This window comes from Chlorocebus sabaeus, chromosome 1 (assembly GCF_047675955.1).
Source record: "Chlorocebus sabaeus isolate Y175 chromosome 1, mChlSab1.0.hap1, whole genome shotgun sequence".
Classification (NCBI taxonomy): domain Eukaryota; kingdom Metazoa; phylum Chordata; class Mammalia; order Primates; family Cercopithecidae; genus Chlorocebus; species Chlorocebus sabaeus.
Window position 1 is genome coordinate 18,480,757 of NC_132904.1, and position 25,385 is coordinate 18,506,141.

The window sequence follows — 25,385 nt, forward strand, 5'->3', positions numbered from 1 at the left end:
GTTTGGGGCCGGAAGTGTGTTGGAGGTGTGGCGGAAGTGGTTGGGGATAGAGACGAGCGGGAGGGGGCGGTTCCCGTTCCACCTCGGAGCCGGATGTTTGCCGAGCTTTGACAGGCGTGGCAGAGGGAGCAGTGCCCGAGCGCGGTGAGCTGCTGGGCGCGGGGTCTCCCCGGGTGGGGATGGGGAAAGGAAAGGAGCTGGCCAGGTAGTCCGAAGGGATGGGGTCCGGATGGGGAGGACCCGAGCAGATCCGAGGAGGGGAACGGGGGTGGAATTGGACTCAGAGGCCTGGACTTCCTGCAGGGTTTCTGCCCCATTTTGGCGCCTGCAATAAGAGGACTTAACCATTTTCACTGCCTTCTTCCTGTCTTCCCCAGGGCAGAGTCCAGGCCGGATCGCTGTCATCCAGCAAGCTGGCGGGAGGGGGAAATCTCCCATATCTGATCTGGCAAAGCACTAATAACAAGATATTTGGGGGAAATGTTCCTCCTTACCACTTATTAGGCCACGCTTTCAGTTCAACTTATTTATTTTTTTAAGACGGAGTTTCACTCTTCTTGCCCAGGCTGGAGTCTCCGCTCCCTGCAACCTCCGCCTCCCTGATTCAAGCGATTCTCCTGCCTCAGTCTCCTGAGTAGCTGGGATTACAGGCGTCCGCCATCACGCCCGGCTACTTTTTGTATTTTTAGTAGAGACGGGGTTTCACCATGTTGGCCAGGCTGGTCTCGAACTCCTGACCTCGTGATCCTCCCGCCTCGGCCTCCCAAAGTGCTGGGATTATAGGCGTGAGCCACTGCGCCCGGCCTCAGTTCAACTTCTTAATTTGTGAAATGGGATAACTGCAATACGTAACCTGGGCTTTGTAAACCCTGAAGCTCTATGCAAACGTAATTGTAGTTGAGAGTTATAATTGCTGCTGTATTGTGGTGGGATTTGCAACTGGGAGGCCGACCCCAACATTGAAAATATTATTTCTTTTCTTTTTTTTTTTTTTAGACGGAGTCTCACTCTGTCGCCCAGGCTGGAGTGCGGTGGCGTGCTCTCGGCTAACTGCAACCTCCGCCTTCCAGGTTCAAGCGATTTTTCTGCCTCAGCCTCCCAAGTAGCTGGGACTACAGGCGCGCGCCACCATACCCGGCTGATTTTTGTATTTTTAGTAGAGATGGGGTTTCACCATCTTGGCCAGGCTGGTCTCCAAATCCTGACCTCGGGATCCGCCCGCCTCGGCCTCCCAAAGTGCTGAGATTACAGGTGTGAGCCACTGTGCCCTGCGAGAATATGGTTTCAAGTTGCTATCTATGTTCTGTGTAAAAGAGAATATTAGGGGAGAGGCTTTAGTTTGCTCTTTTGTGGCACCTCTCTGAACCTTGAGAATTGCATGAATGACAGCCACTTAGATAATTGTTGAGGTGATGACCCTCACCAAGAGACCGCTACAGACAGACATGGATTAAAGTCCTGCCTCTGCTCATAGTATGACCCTCAGCAACTGGCTTATTTTTTTCTGGTCCTCACTTTCTTTCTTTCTTTTTTTTTTTTTGACACGGAGTCTTGCCCCGTAGCCCGGGCTGGAGTGCAGTGGCGCGATATTGGCTCACTGCAACCTCCGCCTCCCGGGTCCTGGTTCAAGCAATTCTCCTGCCTCAGCCTTCTGAGTAACTGAGATTACAGGCACACGCCACCATGCCCAGCTAATTTTTGTATTTTTGTAGAGAAGAGGTTTCACCATTTTGGCCAGGCTAGTCTTGAACTCCTGACCTCGTGATCCACCTCAAAGTGCTGGGATTACAGCCATGAACCACCACGCCCGGCTGGTCCTCTTTCTTCACTGTAAAATGGGCTTAGTAGAACATGCCTCATCAGTGCTATTGTGAAGCTGAGTTTGTATCCCCAGTTCATGGTCCTATATAGGCCCTCAACAAGTATGGGTTCCCTTCTTTACTTAGGAGATGAATTAATTGGTTCAGTCATTCAACAAATGATAGCGTCTACTATATGTCAGGTGTTATTCTGAATAGGCCAGAAGTTCTTAAACAGTGATTCTCAGAAGGTGTATGAACCTCTTAAAATTGCATACATCTACTAACTTTTCTTAGGGAAAAAGTTCGCAAATGTTACCAATTTCAGAAAAGTCTACAGCTTCCCAAAATTGATTGCCTAAGGGGATCCTTAAGTTTTTGTAAAGGTTTACCTGCTGAGAATGGAAAAATTAATCTCAGAGTTGGGTATATTTTGCAGAGTAGAGCAGGCTTGTGGGTGGCTGGTGTCTTAAACAGGCAGGATACTTCGTTTCTACTACTTGATGTTAGAATTTCCCTGTCCTAGCTTCCTCACCCTCCCACTGAATGGGAGTTTAACTTCCGGGCTCAGAGAAGGTAACAGCTGTGGGTTGGGGGTGGTGGGAGGGGCCAGTCTGACTGGGAGATGGGAACTCCTGGGCTTAGTTATGCTGGGAAAGGAGGTTATGTGGGGGGGGGTTGAGGGAGGTCACGTCTGGAAGAACTGACAGTATAGAAGAGCAGTCATTGGAAAAGGGGTGAAGTTCAAGTTCAGCTCCCTTTTAGCTGGTGCCCTCCCTCCCTCACACCTACCTCAGCTCCCAGCTGCTCCTTTTTGTTTTTTAGACGGAGTTTCGCTCTTTCACCCAGACTGGAATGAAGTAGCACGATCTCAGCTCACTGCAACCTCTGCCCCCCAGGTTCAAGTGATTCTCCTGCCTCAGCCTCCTGAGTAGCTGGGATTACAGGCACCCACCACCATGCCCCGCTAATTTTTTTTTTTTTTTTTGCATTTTTAGTAGAGATGGGGTTTCAGTATGTTGGCAAGGCTGGTCTCGAACTCCTGACCTCAGGTGATCCACCCACCTTGGGCTCCCAAAGTGCTAGGATTATAGGCGTGAGCCACCGTGCCTGGCCCCGGCTGCTCCTTCTAATCCTGTTTTTCACTGCAGCACAAAGTATTTCTGAACACTGGAGAATTATATTTTTGGGAGGTGCCGTTGCCTCTGCAGAGGAGGAAATTTAGGCCCAAGTAGGAAAAGGACTTGCTCAGCATCTTCGCAGCTCACTGGCTTAGGCAGGATGATAATCCAGCTCTCCATACTACCTCATCATTTCACGGCATCAGCACGTACTGTGTGCAGAAAGACGTCTCGAGGATAGCTGTAGACGGGACTGAAGGAGCCCCTGGTCCCTGGCCAGTGACAGGTTGAATAGAAACGGTGGAGAGAAGGCTCTGGCCTGGAGGGGGTTGCTTTGAGCTGGATTCTGTCTTTATTACCCAGCTGGAGGTCACTCTGGGGAGCAGCTCCCACAGCCTCCTGGTTGGATGGCAGGAAAAGCATGTAGATATTGAAGGGTTGAAGACTGAAGGGGAGTGAGGGAGCTGGGCTTTGGTGTCACTCAGAGAAAGGCATTCCTGACTGTGACGGATCATCCTCTGTGTCTTGGGAAGGGATTATATTTTGGTGGTAACCAGGGGTAGTGGATGAGGGCAGGGGACAGGGAGAGGGAGAGGAAGAAGAGGGTTTTTTGGGGCCGTTTTGGCTGGTCGGCTTTGGCTTGGGAGCTTGAAACAGCATTACCACTCAATCAGTTTGGTTGCCCTGGTGATAGGGTGGCTGTTGCCAGGCACAGGGAGAGGGCTCATCATCCAGGGCCCTTGGCTGTGATGTGATGTGTGCGGGAGGTTGTCAAGTGGCCTCAGAGCCCAGAGTCTGTGGCTCTGGGATGGCAGCTCTCCCCGTCTTCTTCCTGCCCACTCCCAGGGCTTGTCTGTTCTGCTTATCTGCCCTGCTGATTCTCTGACCATATATGTCAGTTTTGGGGCTCCAGGAATGAAACTGGACATGGAACAGCCTCTTCCTTAGGGTCAGACTGAATAGATTGAACTGAAAACTCCCCTCCCTCATGTGGACAGCTTGTGGCAGGAGAGGGAGTTGCTTCCCATTAGGGCTGAGGGCAGAGGTGCCTACCCCCAGGCTGCATGCGGCTGCAGCCTTCTGGCCAGACTCCAGACCTGGAGAAACCCAGCTTGGTGGTCGGCTCTGCCCCGAGCCTGCTGGAGCTGCTGTTCAGCTGCTGGTCACTTCCTTGTCTCAGCACTCCGGACATCGCGAGCATCCCCCTTTCCCATCTGTGCCCTCCAATCATTAGGGCAGTCGACCTTTCCACCTTGAAACTGGTGTCAGGAGCACCCCGCAGAGTAAGAGTGGGCTTGGACGCCCCTAGGAGCCTGCAGACTGTTTGCGATGACTGGCAGGCAATTCCACATCCCCTGCTGCTAGTTCCTGTCCTGGAACAAACCCAGCTGGGCCCCTCAGCCATAGCCCCCGCCCTTTTTTTTTTTTTTTTGAGACGGAGTCTTGCTGTGTCACCCAGGCTGGAGTGCAATGGCGCGATCTCTGGTCACTGCAACCTCCGCCTCCCGAGTTCAAGTGGTTCTCCTGCCTTGGCTTCCTGAGTAGTTGGGATTACAGGTGCCTGCCACCACGCTCGGCTAGTTTTTGTATTTTTAGTAGAGACGGGGTTTCACCATGCTGGCCAGGCTAGTCTTGAACTCCTGACCTCAGGCAATCCTCCCGCCTCGGTCTCCCAAAGTGCTGGGATTACAGGCGTGAGCCACCATGCCCGGCCAGTCATAGCCATTTTTTTCTGGGACCCTGTAGTCTTTGGCTCCCTCCTTCCCTCTGGGCCAGGAATGAGGGATGGAGTGGCCAGGACCACAGGTGACCTTTTTCAGGCGTGGGATGGGTTTGGACACCCTATGTTCCTTAGTTGTTTTTTTTTCTTTTTTTCTTTTCTTTTTTTTTTTTTTGAGATGGAGTTTCACTTTTGTTGCCCAGGCTGGAGTGCATTTGGCGCAATCTTAGCTCACTGCAACCTCTGCCTCCTGGGTTCAAGTGATTCTCCTGCCTCAGCCTCCCGAGTAGCTGGGACTGCAGGCGCCTGCCACCACGCCCGGCTATTTTTTTGTATTTTTAGTAGAGATGGGGTTTCACCATGTTGGCCAGGCTGGTCTTGAACTCCTGACCTCAGGTGATCCTCCCGCCTTAGCCTCCTAAAGTGCTGGGATTACAGGCGTGAGCCACCGCGCCCAGTATGTTCCTTAGATTCTTACAACATTTCTACCCCTGTAACTGCTGGAGCCTGGGAGGCTTCTGTGTCCAGGTCTTCTGAGGAGAGAGGCATGGACCTCTGCCCTCTGCAGCTGGGACTGCATCACTGAGCCAGCTGGGTGGCAGGCAGCACAGGACCTGGCACAGCTCTTCCCTCCCCAGCTGCAGGACCTGGAGGGAGGCGCTGAGCTGTGCCATCCTCTGCCCCAGCTGCCTTTTCTGGCAACACGCGTAAGCCACAGAGCCAGGAGAACCCAGAGCTACATGGAGCTCTTGGCAGGGATGAGGAGTGTTGAGGAATAGGGATGGGGAGCCTGGGAGAGGGAAGGGTGGGGGCAGGAGGGCACGCGGTGGAGGTCGCAGAAGGTGAAAATAGTGGGTCACTGACCTGCCACCTGTCCTCCTCTCTCCCAGGTTTCTCTTAAGGTTCTGCAGGGCAAGACTATCGGGGACAGCCTTGGCCATGGATCCGCTGTCAGAGCTGCAGGATGATATGACCTTGGATGACACCAGCGAAGCTCTGAACCAGCTGAAGCTGGCCTCCATCGATGAGAAGAACTGGCCCTCGGATGAAATGCCTGACTTCCCCAAGTCAGGTGGGCTGTGTCTGATCTCAGGCAGCTATAGGCGCTTTAGAGGGGGATGTACCACTACTGCTGAAGGGAGACGCCAGGAGGGCAGGAGGGCGCAGACCAGTCCCAGGTTTGGGCTGGGAGCACAGGCCTTACTGGGGGAAGGGCCAGACAGCATGCCTCTGGGGCAGAGCATGGTGTCAGCCCCCCGGCTTGTCCCCTGACCCTGCTGTGTTCCTCAGATGACTCCAAAAGCAGCTCCCCGGAACCTGTCACACACCTGAAGTGGGATGACCCGTACTATGACATCGCCCGGCACCAGATCGTGGAGGTGGCAGGTGAGCGCACCCAGCACTGTTTTCCTAACCCTCAGAGCTCCTGGCCTCAGGAAGTCAGCCCCTCCCACCACAGGGGTGGGCCTCCCTGCAGTCTGAGCCCTGGCCCTGGACATGCATTGTTCTTTAAAAGCGCAGACTCCTCATTGCCATTTAATGTGCTCACCTGCAGCCACCTCCTGACTTTTGGCCCCGTTGTCTCCACTTGCAGGGGGCATGTGGGGAGCCATGTGGCCTAGTGGCTTTGAAGTCAGAAAGCCCTGGGTTTGATCTCTAGCTCTGCTCTCTGAACTCTCATTTCTTCCTTGTGGGTTACAATAATGAATGCATGTCAGGGCCTAGCCTGGAGCCAGAACATAGTTGGCCTTGAATAAGTGGCCTTCCCTTCCCCTCATTCTATTCCCCTCCTACCCCTCCACCCTAATGTTGGCTTTTCCACCCCATCAGTTACTGGGGAGGATGGAGAGTGCCAGTCCTTCCTGGGAAGTCTGGAATGGGCAGAGCCTCTCTCCAGAAGTCGGGAGGCCACATGCTCCCTGGAGAATCAGGTTCCTGGCAGATGTGCTGCCCTGCTGAGAATGGGTGCGGAGCCCTGCTTAGGTCTCTGTCTCAGGGAGCTCCCTCTCTCCTGTTCATAAGGGGGGACCCAGAAGAAACCAGGAGCAGGGGAGTCAGGCTGATGAGGTGGTTGCTGCCCTTAGGGCCCCACTTTAGAAGGAGCAGCTGGAATCTAGGATCCTTTGTCTTTTCCCTAACATTTGTCCGTCCTCGCTGGTGAGGCCAGGCATTCATAAGCAGGGGGCGGCATGGCCCTGCTCTGAGGCATTGGTGTTGGCAAGGAGAACCTGGCGGACAGTGGCCCTGGAAGAAACCTGTCCGGCCATGGGGGTGCTGGGCTTGGAGAGGGAGGGGGCAGTTGAGAGGATTGCCCCGAACGTCAAAGGTGTTTCCATGGCGTTTGTATTCCTGGTGCCTGCCCTGGTCTGGGTTGAGGGCCTTGGCTCTGGCCTCACTCACCCCCTGCAGAAGGCAGGCTGAGGGTTTTTTCCCCGGTCTGGTCTTGAATTGGGCACAGGAGAGTCACCCTGAGGGTTCTGAACTTGACTGGAATCTGGGGGGTACCTGATGTGAAGGAGTTCTGTCCTGACATCATCCTGGCCTGTGTGGTCAAGGCAGAGCTGGGGGAACCTGCCCCTCCCCACCTCCGTGGGTGACACCTCCTTCCCCACATCCCCCGCACAGAGCTGCAATTCGTTTCTATTTCCCCAGACTGCGATGAGCCTGAGGGGGCCCAGCCAGGTAGGTGTCCGTCCTGGCTGTCTGTGCTTGGCCTCTCTGGGCTGCGACCTCTGGGGTTGTGGATCAGGAAGGGCTCTCGGTGGAGGCCAGATGGGGCTAGCTTAATTGCAGCCCCACTCTGGGGAGCTGGGAGCTGGTGCTGCCTGGGAGTCGGAAATAGCAGAAGATTTACAGGAGATAGGATGGGGGTGGGGTAGGCTGGGTGGGGACACACCCAGACCCCAAAGGGAAAGGAGGGTCTGGTCTTGGGCAATGGCCTCTGAGTGGTGGCTTAGGGACCTTCTGGGTGATGGTGTCCCCATGGATGTGCCTCCCTGATTGCTGAGAGGAGGCTGGTTTGGCATCACCAGGCACTCATTTGATGAGACCGTGGGATGTCCGGGAGAAGCCCTTGTAGGAAGGAAGGGTGGGTTATAGCCTCAGCTCCCCTGCAGCCCCTGATCTCCCTGCTGGGAATGGCTGTCATGCCCCAGGGTCAGATTTGACTCAGTCCCAGTGGGTTCTTTCCAGTGGTGTGCTGGTAAATGACTCTCTGGAGAGGGGAAAAAAGGCCATGATTTGTAGCGTTTGCAGCTTCTGCCTCGCAGATCTCTAGCTACCAATGTGACGTCAACTGGCTTGCAAAATTCCTGACAATTGAACAGCTTAACAAATGTGTGAGCTGGCTGTAGCATGTGACTGGCTCCGTTAGCCCAGCCCTACCTCCCAGGTTCCAGGCCTGCTGGTCTGGTTGTGGGTGGGGCTGGTTTGAGGGGGCCCAGAATGCCTGGGGAGACCTGTTGCTGATTAACTCCAGGGCCACCCTGGGAGAGTTCCTGATTGGTATCTGGGGAACGCAGAGGCCTCCTTCTCAGGCGGCTTGTCTCTCCCTGGTGCTTTGCACAAATGCTGCCCCTCCCTCATTGAGTCTTCTCCCCAGTGCCCTGGAGACACTAGAGCTGCCAGCTCCTTTGTCTTTAAAGCTCCTGGGCAGGGCCGGGCCTTTGCTCAAGCCTATAGTCCCAGCACTTTGGGAAGCCAAGGCGGGTGGATCACGAGGTCAGATGTTCCAGACCAGCCTTGTGAACATAGTGAAACCCCGTCTCTACTAAAAATACAAAAAAAGAAAAAAGAAAAAAATTGGCCGGGCGCGGTGGCTCAAGCCTGTAATCCCAGCACTTTGGGAGGCCGAGACGGGCAGATCACGAGGTCAGGAGATCGAGACCATCCTGGCTAACACGGCGAAACCCCATCTCTACTAAAAATTACAAAAAACTAGCCGGGCGAGGTGGCGGGCGCCTGTAGTCCCAGCTACTCGGGAGGCTGAGGCAGGAGAATGGCGTGAACCCGGGAGGCGGAGCTTGCAGTGAGCTGAGATCCGGCCACTGCACTCCAGCCTGGGCAACAGAGCGAGACTCCGTCTCAAAAAAAAAAAAAAAAAAAAAAAATGAGGTAAGAGCTGGACACGGTGGCTCATGCCTGTAATCCCATCGCTTTGGGAGGCCGAGGCGGGTGGATCACGAGGTCAGGAGTTTGAGACCAGCTTGGCCAACATGGTGACACTCTGTCTCTACTAAAAATACAAATATTAGCCAGGCACGGTGGCAGGCGCCTGTAATCCCAGCTACTCAGGAAGCTGAGTCAGGAGAATCGCTTGAACCTGGGAGGCGGAGGTTGCAGTGAGCCGAGACTGTGCCACTGCATTCCAGCCTGGGTGACATAGCGAGACTCCATCTAAAAAAAAAAAAAAAAAAATTGAGATAAGAATCACATAACAAAATTCATCAGTTTGCATTGTACAATTCAGTGGTATAATACTTAGTGCATAATGTCATACAGTTATCACCTCCATCTAATCCCAAAACATTTTCACCACCCGTACTCATAACACGCTGTACCCACTAAGCAACCTGTCCTCATTCCCCCTCCTCCCAGCACCTGGAAACCAATACTTTGCTCCCTGTCCCTATGCACGTACCTATCTAGACGCCTCATGTAACTGGAATCATAGAGTTGGTGGCCTTTTGTGACCAGCTTTCACTTGGCATAGTGTTTTGGAGGTTCATTCACATGGCAGCATGTATCAGTACTTCATTCCTTTTTATGGCCAAACAGTATGCCATTGCATGGATTAACTACATCCTTTATCCACTGATGGATATTTGGGTTGTCTGCACCAGGCATGACTTTTTTTTTTTTTTTTTTTTGAGACACTCTTGCTCTGTCACCCAGGCTGGAGTACAGTGGCGCCAGCTCAGCTCACTGCAACCTCTGCCTCCCAGGTTCAAGCAATTTTCCTGCCTCAGCCTCCCGAGTAGCTGGGACTACAGGCGTGCACCACCACACCCAGCTAATTTTTGTATTTTTAGTAGAGATGTGATTTCACCATGTTGGCCGGGCTGGTCTCGTAATTCCTGACCTCAGCTGATCCCCCTGGTTTGGCCTCCCAAAGTACTGGGATTGCAGGCGTGAATCACTGCCCCTGGCCGGCATGACTTTTTAAAAAGTGATGTTGGCTGGGTGCGGTGGCTCACATCTGTAATCCAAGCACTTTGGGAGGCTGAGGTAGGAGGAGGCCAGGAGCTCAAGACCCAGCCTGGGCAAGATAGTGAGATCTGTCTCTACAAAAAAATTTTAAAATTTCACCGGGTATGGTGGTGCTCACCTATAGTCCTAGCTGCTTGGGAAGCTGAAGTAGGAGGCTCTCTGGAGCCCAGGAGATTGAGACTACAGTGAGCCGTGATTGCGCCACTACATTCCAGACTGGGTGAAAGAACAAGACCCCATCACACACAAAAAAAATCACTTTTTTTTTTTTTTTTTTAAATACCCCAGCTCAGTAACCCTGAAAGCAAGCTGTCTTTCTCTTCAATGGCACACCCTTGAGTGCAGGAGGCTGCCCAGAGGTCTCTGTGCATGGGCGCTCTGGCCCCTATGGTAACTGGCTCAGCTCAGCACGCCTGGCCCCTTTAAGTTCCTCACCCCACTTCTTTTGGTTCCCCTTCAACCCACTGCGCTCTGTCTTTCTCCATACCTAGGAGATGACAAGTATGGGCGGAAGATCATTGTGTTTAGTGCCTGTCGAATGCCCCCCAGCCACCAGCTGGACCACAGCAAGCTCCTGGGGTGAGTACCTGCTGGGAAGAGCGTTGGGGCTTTGCCCAGATCCCCAGTGTAGCCTAATGCCACATTCTTTACTTTCCCTCCCTGCCTGTGGGTGCTAGGCCGCCTGCCTTAATGCCTCCCCTCTTCTCATGAAGGAGCTGGTTAATATTTAGGGGAGAGAACTGGACGAGGAGGAGTCAGATCTAGTTTCTAGTTATTGAAGCTGGGTGATCTTGGGAAGCATCTTTAAGCCTGGCTTTCCTCACCTTTCAAAAGGGATAATAATACAAGCCTCTTTCCTTACAGGAGAAACAGCATATGAAAATGAAGGACTTTTGTCCAGATGTGAGGATTGACTATTATAATCCTGTGGTGTTTCTGAGATGGTTGCAGTTGTTTATCATTTATAAGAATCATTAGTGTTGTCTTATTTCGTGCCTTTAGTGTCAGTGGTTTCTGTACCAATGTGGGTTCTGCGAGCCAAACATATGTAATAACTCTGGCCGGTCCAGACACGTCCTGACTCAGGGCTGAAGACTGGTCGAATGCCGAGGCTTGAAAGACCCGTTTATGGTTGAGCCAGCTCTGGGCTCACAGGGGAGCAAACTCACCTCCTGCTGCTGTCCTCGGGGTGTGTAGTAGAGTGAGACCATCTTGCCCTGCTTTCTGTTTTCTATTGGTAAATTTTAGAAAGATGCACTCCTTTCCTGACCAGTTTGAAGCACTCTGAAATGTAAAATTCTGGCACTGTCCCAAGCCGCTCTTTGAGATCCTGGATGATTGCGTGCGAGCAGGAGGAAGTGTGGGCTCAGGGACAGACCCAGAGGGCAGCGGCAGAAGGGGAAGGGCCTGAATTGGGAGTCTCAGCCAGTCCTGGCAAGCCAGGGCCACAAGCTGGGTCTTCCAGCGCCATCTAGGAATTCTGTCTCTCTGGTCTTCTGAATGCTCTTCCCGCTGCTCCTCACAAGGCAGGCAGAGCCTCGTCCAAGCCCGCCGAGTGGCCCAGCCAGAATGGGCAAGAGCTTGGCCTGGGGCTGGCAGAGGAGGCACATGGCCTTTTCTCTAGTTCTTTCTGTGTCTGATGTACCAGGTGACAGCCTTCCGCTCAGATAATAAGTGAAGTGGGAGGAAGTCAGTGGATGGGGGTGGAAAGCACCTGGTTTTCAGGAGACAGCTTGCTGGGGAGGCCACGCCCACCCCGGGGCGTCCTTGGCTTCAGGAAGTCCTCGACATCAGCTGCTGCTTGTCCTCCATCACTTCTGTCCTGGTCACAGTCCTTGCTGAGGGCAGCAGGGTGCTTCCATCATGGAGCACTTTGTCCCGTTTTCAGTCAGATTATCTCAGACGTGGCTCTTCCCAGCTGTCCACCCAGATCCGGGAGGTTGAAATAGAAAGTGCCTGAAGCGGCCGGGCGTGGTGGCTCATGCCTGTAATCTCAGCACTTTGGGAGGCTGAGGTGGGCGGATCATGAGGTCAGGAGATCGAGACCAACCTGGCTAACACGGTGAAACCCCGTCTCTACTAAAAATACAGCCGGGCGTGGTGGTGGGTGCCTGTAGTCCCAGCTACTTGGGAGGCTGAGGCAGAATGGTGTGAACCTGGGAGGCGGAGATCGCGCCACTGCACTCCAGCCTGGGTGACAGAGCAAGACTCCGCCTCAAAAAAAAAAGTGCCTGAAGCTTGGAATCAAATTCAGAAGACACATTCAACTTCAGCTCTGCACCTCCTGCTAGCTGCGTGCCTTGGGGCAGGTCTTTTCCAAGCCCTGTAAAAATGAGACTTGTGGCCAGGTGTGGTGGCTCATGCCTATAGTCCTGGCACTTTGGGAGGCCGAGGTGGGAGGATCATGAGGTCAGGAGATCGAGACCAACCTGGCTAACATGGTGAAACCCCATCTCTACTAAAAATACAGCTGGGCATGGTGGTGGGTGCCTGTAGTCCCAGCACTTTGGGAGGCCAAGGTGGGTGGATCACGAGATCAGCAGTTTGAGACCAGCCCGACCAACATGGTGAAACCCCATCTCTACTAAAGATACAAAAATTAGCCAGGCGTGATGGTGCAGGAGCTACTCAAGAGGCTGAGGCAGGAGAACTGCTTGAACCCGGGAGGCGGAGGTTGCGGTGAGCCCAGATCGTGCCATTTCACTGCAGCCTGGGTGACAGAGCAAGACTCTGTCTCAAAAAAAAAAAAAAAGGCCGGGCGCGGTGGCTCAAGCCTGTAATCCCAGCACTTTGGGAGGCCGAGACGGGCGGATCACGAGGTCAGGAGATCGAGACCATCCTGGCTAACACGGTGAAACCCCGTCTCTACTAAAAAATACAAAAAACTAGCCGGGCGTGGTGGCGGCGCCTGTGGTCCCAGCTACTCGGGAGGCTGAGGCAGGAGAATGGCGTAAACCCGGGAGGCGGAGCTTGCAGTGAGCTGAGATCCGGCCACTGCACTCCAGCCTGGGCGACAGAGCCAGACTCCGTCTCAAAAAAAAAAAAAAAAAAAAAAAAAAAAAGAGGCCGGGCATGGTGGCTCACGCCTGTAATCCCAGCACTTTGGGAGGCCGAGACAGGTGGATTATGAGGTCAGGAGATTGAGACCATCCTGGCCAACATAGTGAAACCTCCTCTCTACTAAAAACATAAAAATTAGCTGGGCATAGTGGCGTGCGCCTGTAATCCCAGCTACTCAGGAGGCTGAGGCAAAAGAATCGCTTGAACCCGGGAGGTGGAGGTTGCAGTCAGCCGAGATCGCGCCACTGCACTCCAGCTTGGGCGACAGAGCGAGACTTTGTCTCAAAAAAACAAACAAACAAAAAAACACTTGTGCCCACCTCCCAGGGTTGTTGTGGGCATTAGGTAAGAACACACGACTGGGCATGGTGGCTCACGCCTGTAATCCCAGCACTTTGGGAGGTGAAAGCAGGTGGATCACGAGGTCAGGAGTTCAAGACCAGCCTGACCAACATGGAGAAACCCTGTCTCTACTAAAAATACAAAATTAGCCAGGTGTGGTGACGGGCACCTGTAATCCCAGCTGCTTAGGAGGCTGAGGCAGGAGAATCACCTGAACCCGAGAGGCGGAGGTTGCAGTGAGCCAAGATCATGCCATTGCACTTCAGCCTGGGCAACAAGAGTGAAACTCCATCTCAAAACAAACAAATAAACAAAAAAAAGAATATACATGAAATCCATTGTGTACATTTTTAAAGCATTATAATTTAGAGAGTTTAGAAAAATATATGTAGCCATAAAGAAAAAATATATAGATAACTGTGAAAAAAAAAGGTCTCCCACACACCCACCATCTAGAGAGAAAGTTACTGTTAATATTTTTGTGTAGTAATTTCCTATTTTTTTAATAATGTATATGGAACTGTATAGTCAGTTTGGTATCTTTTTTATTTTTATTTTTTTTGAGACCGAGCCTTGCTCTGTCACCCAGGCTGGAGTGCAGTGGCATGGTGTTGGCTTACTGCAACCTCCACCTCCTGAGTTCAAGCGATTCCCCTGCCTCAGCCTCCCAAGTAGCTGAGATACAGGCGTGTACCACCACACTCAGCTAATTTTTGTATTTTCATTAGAGAGAGGGTTTCATCATGTTGGCCAGGCTGGTCTTGAACTCCCAACCTCCGGTGATCTGCCTGTCTCTGCCTCCCAAATTGCTAGGATTACAGGTGTGAGGCACCACACCCAGCCTGGTTTTGTATCTTACATAACACTTTTTTGGCCGGGCGCGGTGGCTCAAGCCTGTTAATCCCAGCACTTTGGGAGGCCGAGACGGGCAGATCACGAGGTCAGGAGATCAAGACCATCCTGGCTAACACAGTGAAACCCCGTCTCTACTAAAAAATACAAAAAATTAGCCGGGCGTGGTGGCAACGCCTGTAGTCCCAGCTACTCGGGAGGCTGAAGCAGGAGAATGGCGTGAACCCGGGAAGCGGAGCTTGCAGTAAGCCGAGATCCGGCCACTGCACTCCAACCTGGGTGACAGAGCGAGATTCCGTCTCAAAAAAAAAAACAAAAACAAAAAAACCACTTTTTTTCTGAGCATTAAACATTCTTCAAAGATACCTTCTAAAAAACCTTTTATTCCATCTAATATGCCGGCAGAAAAGTGAATACATTATAAGCATACTCTGTGAATTTTTGTGTCACTCACACCCTACAAAAGGTATAACCACTGTTCTGACATCTGACTTCACAGATTCATTCTGTCTGCAGAAATGTCCTGTGAGCCGTTCTATTTATGGTTGTCACGTGGTTGATGTAACCAATTCCCTGCTGTTGCAGTTAGCTTGACACTAGATTTTTTTTCCCCCATCATAAAATGGGCCATGAAGAACAGCCTTCTACAAAAATGTTTCTGTTCATCTCAGATTCTTTCCTTAGGACAAACTCCCAGACATATTTTTACAGGGTCAGAGAGTATGAGCATTTTATAGCTTCTGATAAACATCACTTTATTTCCCTACAAAAGGCCATAACCTCTGTCAGTGGATGAGAGTATCTGTTTTCACTACAATCTTTGCTATTTTTGTAGTTGCAAAATGCAATCTCTTTATGCTACAGCTCTTTGTAAAGTGCAGTGCTCAGTGTGGAAAAGCTGTAAATGACCACGTACTGGGGATCCCCGTATCAGCCGCCCCATGCCTGCCTGTGCTAGCCCAGCCTGGCACCCATGGGCCAGTTTTGAGCATACTCTCTCCGGGTTAGGTCAAGCTCTGGCCACTTCACCAGGCTTCTCTCCTTCCCTGCCTCTCCTTGGAAGTCCTTAGCATTCTGTCTGCCTCGCCTCCCAGCCTGGAGTAGTGTCCCTTTGGGAGCCTAGGAGCTGTTTGGCCAACTAGAAAGAAGGCTTTATGGCCAGGCACAGTGGCTCACACCTGTCATCCCACCACTTTGGGAGGCTGAGGCAGGCGGATCACCTGAGGTCAGGAGTTCTAGACCAGCCTGACCAACATGGAGAAACCCCATCTCTACTGAAAATACAAAATTAGCTGGGCGTGGTGGCGCATGCCTATAATCCCAGCTACTTGGGAGGCTCAGGCAGGAGAATCACTCGAACCTGGGAGGTGGAGGTTTCAGTGAGCTGAGATCACGCCACTGCACTCCAGCCTGGGCAACAAGAGCGAAACTCCATCTCAAAAAAAAAAAAAAAAAAAAAGGAAGAGGGCTTTACATGCACCCCCCCCCTTTCCCCAGTTCTTGTTCATTCCATCCATACCTCTCAGTGTGCTCAACACCAGGTGTGTATATGTTTGTGCTGAGCTCGTAGATAGCGTGCTATGAGCATAATAGGGAACCAGAGGAGTTGGGGCTCTTTGGTCCACTAAAGGCCCAGTGACTGGAGCAGGTGACTCTCTGGCCACCCCGTCCCCTCTCATGGTCACAGTGTTTTGCCACCGGCGCTGGAGTTTGTGTGTAAAAGGCAAAGCTGTCCCGTGGTCAAGAATGCAGGCTTCCAACTGGGTGCAGTGACTCATGCCTATAATCCCCCAGCACTTTGGGAGGCTGAGGCAGGAGGATTACTTGAGGCCAGGAACTCAAGACCAGCCTGGGCAACATAGTGAGACCTGTCTCTACAAAATAAAAACTGAAAAAATGAGCCGGGGATGGTGGCTCACACCTGTGGTTCCTGCTACTCAGGAGGCTGAGGCAGGAGGAGAGCTTAAGCCTGGGAGGTCAAGGCTGCAGTGAGCTGTGATCATGCCACTGTGCCCCAGCCTGGATGACAGTAAGACCTTGTCTAAAAAAAAAAAAAAAAAAAAAAAAAGCAGGCTTTGGTGTTAGACACTTCACTTCCAGGATCTACCACAGGCTGTGTGACCTTGGATCAGCACTTGACCTCTCTGGTCATTGCCTCCATTTGTAGGATGGGGATTACATCAGCCTCAGTTATAGCAAGGTATGAGATAATGTATGCGAAGTGCTTGGCAGACACTAAAAGCTTAATATTGAGAAATGGTGACTGTCATCATTATTATTGATTCAGGGAAATCCTGATTCAGGGGAAATGTCATTCCCATTTTCACTGCAGGCCTAGGAGTGCCCGGGTTAGGGTCTTGGTCTCCTGACATCTAGTTCCTGCTCAAGAGTGAAAACTGTTATTATTATTACTATTACTGAGACGGAGTTTCACTCTTGTTGCCTAGGCTGGAGTGCAGTGCCACAATCTCTGCTCACTGAAACCTCCGCCTCCTGGGTTCAAGCGATTCTCCTGCCTCAGCCTCCCGAGTAGTTGGGATTACAGGCATGCACCACCATGCTCGGCTAATTTTTGCATTTTTAGTAGAGATGGGGTTTCACCATGTTGGCCAGGCTGGTCTGGAACTCCTGACCTCAGGTGATGCACCTGCCTCGGCCTCCCAAAGTGTTGGGATTACAAGCATGAGCCACAGCGCCCGGCCCAAGAGCTGTTATTATTATTGTCATTCCTCCCCCCAGCCACTACCCTGGGTCTCCTCCATGGGAACCTGGTGACTGATTATGAGCCAGAACAGACTGTGCTAGGGGCGGGCCGTGGGGAAGGGGCTGTGACATGGCGGGAGACCCCTGGGGCTGCTTTCTGTCTTCACGGGGCCGCCCCTATGCACAGGGCAGGCCTGAGCAGGACTTTTCCCTGGAAGGTACCTGAAGCACACCCTGGACCAGTATGTGGAGAGTGACTACACGCTGCTGTATCTGCACCACGGCCTGACCAGTGACAACAAGCCCTCCCTCAGCTGGCTCCGTGACGCCTACCGGGAGTTTGACCGCAAGTGGGTTGGGGCATGGGGCCTGCACAGGCAGATCCAGAGGCAGCGGCTCTGCCAGCTTCCGGGCTGCCCTCCACTTGGGCATGAGCTTATTCCAAGGCAGGGGGCGGCGGGGGCTGCCATCTACGTCAACGAAAAGAATCTGCGGTCAGATCACCCTGGGCTTAAAGCCCAGTTTCTCAGCTTATTCGCACTCTGACCTCTTGTTTTACTTAACCTCTCTGAGCCTCCTGTTTTCAAATCTGTAAAATGGGACAGTGGGAGATGCTGCCTCCCACTCCCAGCAGCCACCACCAGGGCGCAGAGGAGGCGGCAGCTCCTCCTTCCCCCTCCCTTCACCCCAGAGGCCAAGTCCAAGGTCTCACCTGCACCAGGAAAGCAGTCAGGAAACGAAGCACCTGGTAGTTCTCCTCAGGCAGCGTCTGGAGGACCTGCAGCGTCTCTGCCACCCTCTGGCTCTCATCAATGTCTATGAGGAAAGGGGACCCAGGTTACAGGGGCCCTGGGCTGGGCTGGTTCAGGACACTCTGATGCAGGCTAGAGGGGAGACCCCCCAGCAGTCTTCCCTGGGAGGCACCTAGGCCCGAAAGCCTGCAGCGCACCTGCCCTAAGTCCAGCCCCAGGCCCAGCAGAAGAGAGGGGGACTCTTCTGTAAAATGGGACCCTTACCTTGCATGCTGGCCATGCGTGTTCAAATCAGAAAGTATGCACTGAGGCTGGGTGTGGTGGCTCACACCTGTAATCCCAGCACCTTGGGAGGCCGAGGCGGACGGATCACTTGAGGTCAGGAGTTCAAGACCAGCCTGGCCAACATGGTGAAACCTCGTCTCTACTGAATACAAAAATTAGCTAGGTGTAGTGGTGGATGCCTGTAACCCTAGCTACTCAGGAGGCTGAGGCAGGAGAATAGCTTGAATCCGGGAGGTGGAGGCTGCAGTGAGCTGAGATCACACTCCAGCCTGGGTGAAGGAAACTCTGTCTCAAAAAAAAAAAAAAGTATGCACCGGGACCCTAGCATGGTGCCTGTCCCACCATGCCTGCTCCTGAGTTGTCCCTTCTGCCTCTGCAGGTATAAGAAGAACATCAAGGCATTGTACATTGTGCATCCGACCATGTTCATCAAAACTCTGCTCATCCTCTTCAAGCCCCTCATCAGGTGAGTGGCCATGGGCAGGGCCGGTGGTCCTGGCTTTCCTGGAACTCTGAAGCCAGGAGACTGGGCAGCCTGGGGACCACCAGGTGCAGCTGGGCTTTGGTCTGAACTGGGTCGGTGTTGAGGGGACAGTAGAGGCCACCGGAAGGGGTCCCCACAACCCAGGCCCTGTCCTCCACCAACAGCTTCAAGTTCGGGCAGAAGATCTTCTACGTGAATTACCTGAGTGAGCTGAGCGAGCACGTGAAGCTGGAGCAGCTGGGGATCCCTCGCCAAGTGCTCAAGTGAGGCGGGTCCGGCGGCCGGGCGCTCGTGAAGCCAGGGTCACAAGGACGCGTGTCCCCATTCAGAGACCGCGTGGGGCTTAGGCAGAGCAAGCCCGTGTCCCGAGCTCTCCCAGGTCTTTGCTACTGTGGAAAGCGGAGTTGTTAATGGAGATCGCATGAGACGATCCTCCTGACCCCGCGTGGTCAATGCTTGATTGAACTGGCAGAGCGACTCCAGAGCCAGGCAGGGCCTGACCCACCTCCCTCTACTCCTGCAGATATGACGACTTCCTCAAATCTACACAGAAGAGCCCCGCGACAGCCCCCAAGCCCATGCCCCCACGGCCCCCCCTGCCCAACCAGCAGTTTGGAGTCTCGCTGCAGCAGTGAGTATGAAAGGTGGCTGGGCCGTGGCGGGCGGGAGGGGCTGCAGGCCCGGCTCACCAGCCTTGTTCCCGCAGCCTCCAGGAGAAGAATCCAGAGCAGGAGCCCATTCCCATTGTGCTCAGGGAGACTGTTGCCTACTTACAGGCCCACGGTGAGTGCCGGGCCTGCCTCCTCACCATTCGGGTCTCCTGGCTCCCCTCAGGAAGCTGGGGCAGCTGCTGGGCAGGGCAGAGGGCAGTCCTGCAAGCCTCAACGCCCCCACCCAGCCCTGCCTAGAACCCCAAGACAGAGAAGGGGCAGGGAATCCAGCCGGTGCCCAGTGCTCGGAGGCTCACCAGGCCCTAATATTTCCCAGCTCTCACCACCGAGGGCATCTTCCGGAGGTCGGCCAACACCCAAGTGGTCCGGGAAGTGCAGCAGAAGTACAACATGGGTGAGCGGCCCTGGGCTGTGGCAGGGCCATGTGTGTGTGTAACTGGTAGGGGCTTCTCTGCTCTCTGCTGCCCTGTAAATGAGGGTCTCAGTCTTTTCCTGCTGGAGGTTTCCGTGGCACTTGGTGTCACGTAAGTCCCCCTTCTGCCAGGCCTGCTGCCTTATTGGTTGGGCTCCCGGGTCCTGGGTATAGGCACATTCAGAGGTGAGAAATAAGGGTGCGGTGTGCCAGGCCCCACTCGCCCCAGATGGCTGGAACCTGCATTCTCTGGTCACAGAGGAAGAGGGAGGCAGGTGTCAGAGGAGCTTGTGCAGGGTCCAAGGGCAGTCAGGCAGTGCGACCCGCATTGTCTGCAGATGGGTGCTGCCCTTCAGGCTGCACCGAGCTTCTCTCACGCTGCCCCCATCCCAGGGCTGCCTGTGGACTTCGACCAGTACAATGAGCTGCACCTGCCAGCAGTCATCCTCAAGACCTTCCTCCGGGAGCTTCCTGAGCCCCTGCTCACCTTTGACCTCTACCCCCATGTGGTGGGCTTCCTCAGTGAGTCCCCTTCTCTTCTCCTGGACCTGGGGCTGGACTTAGGGCAGGTGCGCTGCAGGCTTTCGGGCCTAGGTGCCTCCCAGGGAAGACTGCTGGGGGGTCTCCCCTCTAGCCTGCATCAGAGCGTCCTGAACCAGCCCAGCCCAGGGCCCCTGTAACCTGGGCCCCCTTTCCTCATAGACATTGATGAGAGCCAGAGGGTGGCAGAGACGCTGCAGGTCCTCCAGACGCTGCCTGAGGAGAACTACCAGGTGCTTCGTTTCCTGACTGCTTTCCTGGTGCAGGTGAGACCTTGGACTTGGCCTCTGGGGTGAAGGGAGGGGGAAGGAGGAGCTGCCGCCTCCTCTGTGCCCTGGTGGTGGATGCTGGGAGTGGGAGGCAGCATCTGTGGCTTTCTGCTGCAGTCCCTGATTCCCTCCACAGATTTCTGCACACAGTGACCAGAACAAGATGACCAACACTAACCTGGCTGTTGTCTTCGGCCCTAACCTGCTGTGGGCCAAGGATGCAGCCATTACCCTCAAGGCCATTAATCCCATCAACACCTTCACCAAGTTCCTTCTGGATCACCAAGGGGAGCTGTTCCCCAGTCCGGACCCCAGGGGGCTCTGAACCTGGCCCCTGCCCCACCAGACCCTTTTCTGGTAGCCCAGGTTTGGACTCTTCCCCCTGGCATCAGGGGCCATGAAGCCCCCTGGAGAGAGATGCTGGAGCCATCCATCAGGCATGCTCTCCCCCACCTCTGTCCAGCCCGCCTCACGGCCCTGGCGGCCTTGCTGTTACCAGAAGACGTTTTTCTTCGCCTTACACTTCTCACTGCCTCTCTGGACACCTGGCTTTTGCTGGGCTCTCCAGAGCTGGGCTTGGCTCTTCTAACTGGAGAAGGACTGAGCCCCAGTAACCCTTTTCCTGCTTTTTCTGCCTCTGTTTCCCTGGCAACTGTGGATGAACCAAATCACTGCCGGCTGGGCTGGTAGCAGGGGCCGGTCCTCCCCTCTGGATTGCTGGAAATGTGCAGCTGAGCTCCTTGGTGTGGACATCACCCCAAGCTGAGGTGCCTCCCTGTCTGGTAGGCTGCCCTGCTTTGCAGAAGTCCCACTGCATGAAGGCCTGAGTGCAGGCACCCTTGCTCCTATACTGCCCCCAGCAGCTCAGTCTGGGGTATTTCCCCTGCTGAGGAGTGACAGGGCTGGAGCCTGTGTCTGCTTTCTGCCTCCTTCTCTTCCACACATCCTGGGTCAGCCTTTCCCAAGTGATACTGCCCCTGGGGTGTCCTAACCCCTTGGTTCTGCTGGGACTGGTAGCTTGGATGACAGTGCTCAGAGTCCCAGCATCCACTTGAAACCTCCCTCTCCACCTTCCCGCCCCTGAGAGCTACAGTGTGCGGTGGGATCAGTGACTGGCTGGGTTGGCCTCTCCCCTCCTGGCCTCCTTTCCCACACGGGCAGATCATCAGCCTTCAGGTTCTTGTGGACCTGTCTGTTGTGGAGTCACACTGGCCCCTGCCCTGGCCAGAGGTGACTCAGTGCCTTAGGATCTCTGTGGCTCCTTCCTCCAGCTGGGGGACTCTTAAAGGGGCTGGGGTAGAGGCTATGAGTGCCCATAGGAGGGGCAGAGATTGTGCTGATAGATCAGCCCAGGTAGGTGGGTTCTAGCAATTTCCCCAGGGGATTAAGGGGCTCTAGGGCCCCCCACTTTTTCTGAGATGGAGTCTCACTGTTGCCAGGCTGGAGTGCAGTGGCACAATCTTGGCATACCTCTGCTTTCCGGGTTCAAGCGATTTCTCCTGCCTCAGCCTCCTGAATAGCTGGGACTATAGATGCACGCCACCATGCCTGGCTAATTTTTGTATTTTTAGTAGAGACAGGGTTTGACCATGTTGTCCAGGATGGTCTCGATCTCCTGACCTCGTGATCCACCCACCTCGGCCTCCCAAAGTGCTGGGATTACAGGTGTGAGCCACTGCACCTGGCCAGCCCTGTTGTCTTTCAAAGAACCTCGACCCCAATGATGGCTGATCTCTCACTCCCACTGTCTCATAGAATTACACTCCTTCCTGGGGACTCCTGTTCCCGCAGTCTTGTCCTTGGGGAGTACAGGGAAGTACCTGCAGTGACCCTGCCCCCACGACCTTGGCCAGGCAGGACAATTCCAGACCCCATACTGTGGGAATCCTCACTGACCAGCCCAGCTCCATCCACAAACCAGGCTGGGCCTGGGTGTAACTTCGCTGGGCTCTCCCAAGACCATCGGCAGCGCATTCAGCCCCCTGGGGCCTGGGCTTTTGCTGGTTCTCTATCAGTCCCTTGGTCTCTAGCCTCATCCAGGGCTGCTCTGCTCTCCGCCTTCCTTTGTGTATCAAGTGTCGCTCACAGCCCCATTCACTGGGGAGCCTTTTGGATCTATTTGGTCTTTCTCATGCCCCCACTGGTCTGTACCCCAGGGAAGGGGCGCTTGTACTGTGAATCCAGTGTTCACATTCACACTTAATGACTTCCTTGGCACCAATCATGTATTTCACCATTTGCACTTTTTGTATTTCAATAAAAATGGAGATGCAAAACGGCCCATCTGGATGTCGGGGAAATGAGTGGGGTGTGGAGGTTGGGAACTGGATGGCAAGTGTGGTGCGGTGGAGGAAAAGGAACAGATGGGGCTTCAGGAAGTCCCCTCCCCAGTCCGTCTGCTGCTTCCTCATCTTGTGCACTCGAGTGGTGATGAGGGCAGCTTCCTGACCAGCTTCTAGGCATGGAGGTGTCCACAGCCACCTTCCTGTTGTTTGTACCCCCAGCATTCCAGTGGGCCACCATGTGCTGCATCCTATGACCAGGGCCTCTCTTCTTTTCCCAACTGGAATGTACCAGAAGTTTGAAGGGAGCTTAATCTAAGGCAAGCAGGGGGAAGAAAAGTGGTGGGGACGGTGGTGGACAACGGTGTGGGATCTGGAGTCACACAAGAGTTTGAGTCCTCATTCCCTCACATGCCAGTTCTCACTGCTAACAGTCATCATCACTGGCTCACCACCCCTGTGGCTGCTGCTTCATCAGAGGACAGTTCCTTTGAGATTCAGAAATAATGCAGACACCCCAGGCACATGGCTCACACCTGTAATCCCACCACTTCGGGAGGCAAAGACAGGAGGATTGCTTGAGCCCAGGAATTAGAGACTAGCCTGGACATAGATCTCACATAGTAAGATCCTGTCTCTACCAAAAAAATACATATATATATATTAGCCGAGCGTGCTGGCACATGCCTGTGGTTCCAGCTACTGAGGCGGCTGAAGTGGGAGGGAGGATTGCTTGAGCCCTGGAGGTCAAGGCTGCAGTGAGCCATGATTGCACCACTGCACTCCAGCCTGGGTGACAGAACGAAACCCTACCTAAAAAAAAAAAAAAAAAAAATGTAGACAGCATCTAACACCGCGAGTGTGCAGTGGTTATGGGTGAATGGTGTGATAGCCCCAGCCTCATGCAGCAGCTGGGAGAGGGTCCCTCAGCCCGAGCCCTCCCTTCCTGCCCACCCCTCAGCCTGAGGCCAGGCCGTTTCCCCTGCCATGCCTACACAGAGGCTGTGACAGATCCAGTTCTCCTATCCTCTCTTCAGCAGGTTTTGCTTTGCTTTAAAGGTTAAGATGGTTATTTACTGCATTTTTTTTTTTTTTTTTTTGAGAAGTTTGTTGGTGGGAGAGTAGGCTGGAATTTCACCTCCCACAGTGGTCAGGGTTCCAGGTGTCTGCTGCTTGCTTGCTAATGGCAATCAGGAGGCTATAGCAGCCCCAGCTGGGCCTGGTTTTTCTCCTCCTCGCTGGTCTGGGCTGGGGGAGCAGCACCAGAGCTGCAGCATCAGGCTGTGGTTACAGATGGTGGTTACAAACACTGGGCCTGAGCCCCAGGAAGCAAGTCCCATTCCACAATGCTGGCCTTCCTCCAGGCACTGGCGGCCTCCTCTCTCTCTGGATCTGCTCAGCTAGAGCTGGGTGACTGCAACAGAGAGGCAGTGACCCAGGGAAACAAGAGCGAGGAAACTGTTTACTTGGGTTGGGCTCCTGGCAGGGCCTCTGCTGAGTGACTCAAATGCCCATTTACCAAGACCTTAGCAATGCTGGCCGCCGGGGTTGGAGTGTAGGGAGATGCTTTAAAGAGGTAGGACACCATTGCTGGGCATGGGGCAACTGAGAACTTTGTTATTGGAGGTTCCTGGTTGAAGGGCAAACACTAGGAACAGACTTTTCATCACTTCTGACTCAGGTATTGGGCAACTGTCCTGGTTGGCCACACGGTCAGTGTCACCTGGTTTACTAATAATCAGGAGTTCCCGGCTCCAGGAATAGGCTGGATTTGGACTTTTCTAACCAGCACCGCCCCCCCGCCTTTTTTTTTTGAGACGGAGTCTCGCTCTGTCGCCCAGGCTGGGCTGCAGTGGCTGGATCTCAGCTCACTGCAAGCTCCGCCTCCCGGGTTTACGCCATGCCATTCTCCTGCCTCAGCCTCCCGAGTAGCTGGGACTACAGACGCCCGCCACCTCGCCCGGCTAGTTTTTTTGCATTTTTAGTAGAGACGGGGTTTCACCGTGTTAGCCAGGATGGTCTTGATCTCCTGACCTCGTGATCCACCCGTCTCGGCCTCCCAAAGTGCTGGGATTACAGGCTTGAGCCACCGCACCTGGCTTAACCAGCCCTTTTTAATCCTGGGCCCGGCTTCAGCCTGAAGGCGGGTGGGACAGCAACCCAGACAGCAGCTGTCTAGTTATTGTCAGTTCTCTTTTGCCCCTAGAACCATCTCTACCTCTGGGACCTTGGCTCCACTAATCAGCTCCCTCCTGCAACTATGGGCACAAACTAGGAGAATTAGGAGGCGGGGCTGGCCCTGGCCGGGTTGAGAGTCCTGCAGCCCCGCCCCCGGGAGCCAGACAGGACACATCCCCCCGGGGCTCTTCTACTCTTCCTGGCTCCTCACGGACTGCCAGTCAGATCAAGGCAGCTAACAAACTTGCATGAACCTTTAAATTCCTGCTACTTCTCTTCTGCTTGCTCAGCCACAAATCCCCCGGATGGCCTGAGGAGCCCTGCACTCCCTGCCTCCCACTGTTGTTTTTCTCTCCAGGGTGAGTTCTGTTACATAAGAGCAATAAAGAGCTGATGACAGTGGCCTACATTTTATGGAGATTTTACTATGGGTGTATTTTAAATGCATTCTCTAACTGAATATTCAAATACGAGCCCCTGACAGGGGACCAGGGAAAGAGAAATTCTAAGAAGTTTCCTGACCCGGGAAACCCCAGGGTGTACAGCTGCTAAGTGGCCACACCCGACTCAAAATGGGCTTGCCCAGACACTGAGGTCTTTCTGCACTTTCCAATGCACCACTCTCCCCTTTCCCAGACCTTCACTGGGGCAGGGGTGGGGAGAAAGGGGTTACGAGGTCTTCAGACAACCTGCAGGACAGGAGGCTG

At 53.8% G+C, this 25,385-nt stretch overlaps 1 protein-coding gene across 3 annotated transcripts; it reads left to right on the top strand.

Annotated features, from left to right (window-relative positions):
• The first annotated feature begins 24 nt into the window (after positions 1-24).
• Positions 25-22,499, top strand: ARHGAP1 (Rho GTPase activating protein 1). 3 transcript variants are annotated; one of them, XM_007999979.3, is made up of 13 exons: positions 25-144; positions 5,531-5,712; positions 5,931-6,026; positions 10,340-10,427; positions 17,024-17,155; positions 18,222-18,308; positions 18,491-18,589; positions 18,850-18,957; positions 19,033-19,109; positions 19,314-19,391; positions 19,803-19,931; positions 20,112-20,215; positions 20,355-22,499. In XM_007999979.3, the coding sequence occupies exons 2-13, from the start codon at positions 5,580-5,582 to the stop codon at positions 20,541-20,543; spliced, it is 1,320 nt and encodes a 439-aa protein (XP_007998170.3). In that variant the 5' UTR covers positions 25-144; positions 5,531-5,579; the 3' UTR covers positions 20,544-22,499. The 3 variants fall into 3 exon arrangements, with proteins under 3 accessions (XP_007998170.3, XP_072872921.1, XP_072872927.1); XM_073016820.1 differs by lacking the exon at positions 25-144 and adding an exon at positions 1,139-1,251; XM_073016826.1 differs by lacking the exon at positions 25-144 and adding an exon at positions 2,676-2,698.
• The last annotated feature ends 2,886 nt before the right edge of the window (positions 22,500-25,385 follow it).

Excerpts from the sequence above, each read along its gene's own strand:
- ARHGAP1 (XM_007999979.3), top strand. The coding sequence starts at position 5,580 with ATGGATCCGCTGTCAGAGCTGCAGGATGATATGACCTTGGATGACACC. Across the intron at positions 10,428-17,023 it reads GACCACAGCAAGCTCCTGGG|GTACCTGAAGCACACCCTGG; the intron begins GTGAGTACCTGC and ends TTTCCCTGGAAG. Across the intron at positions 19,110-19,313 it reads TGCCTACTTACAGGCCCACG|CTCTCACCACCGAGGGCATC; the intron begins GTGAGTGCCGGG and ends AATATTTCCCAG.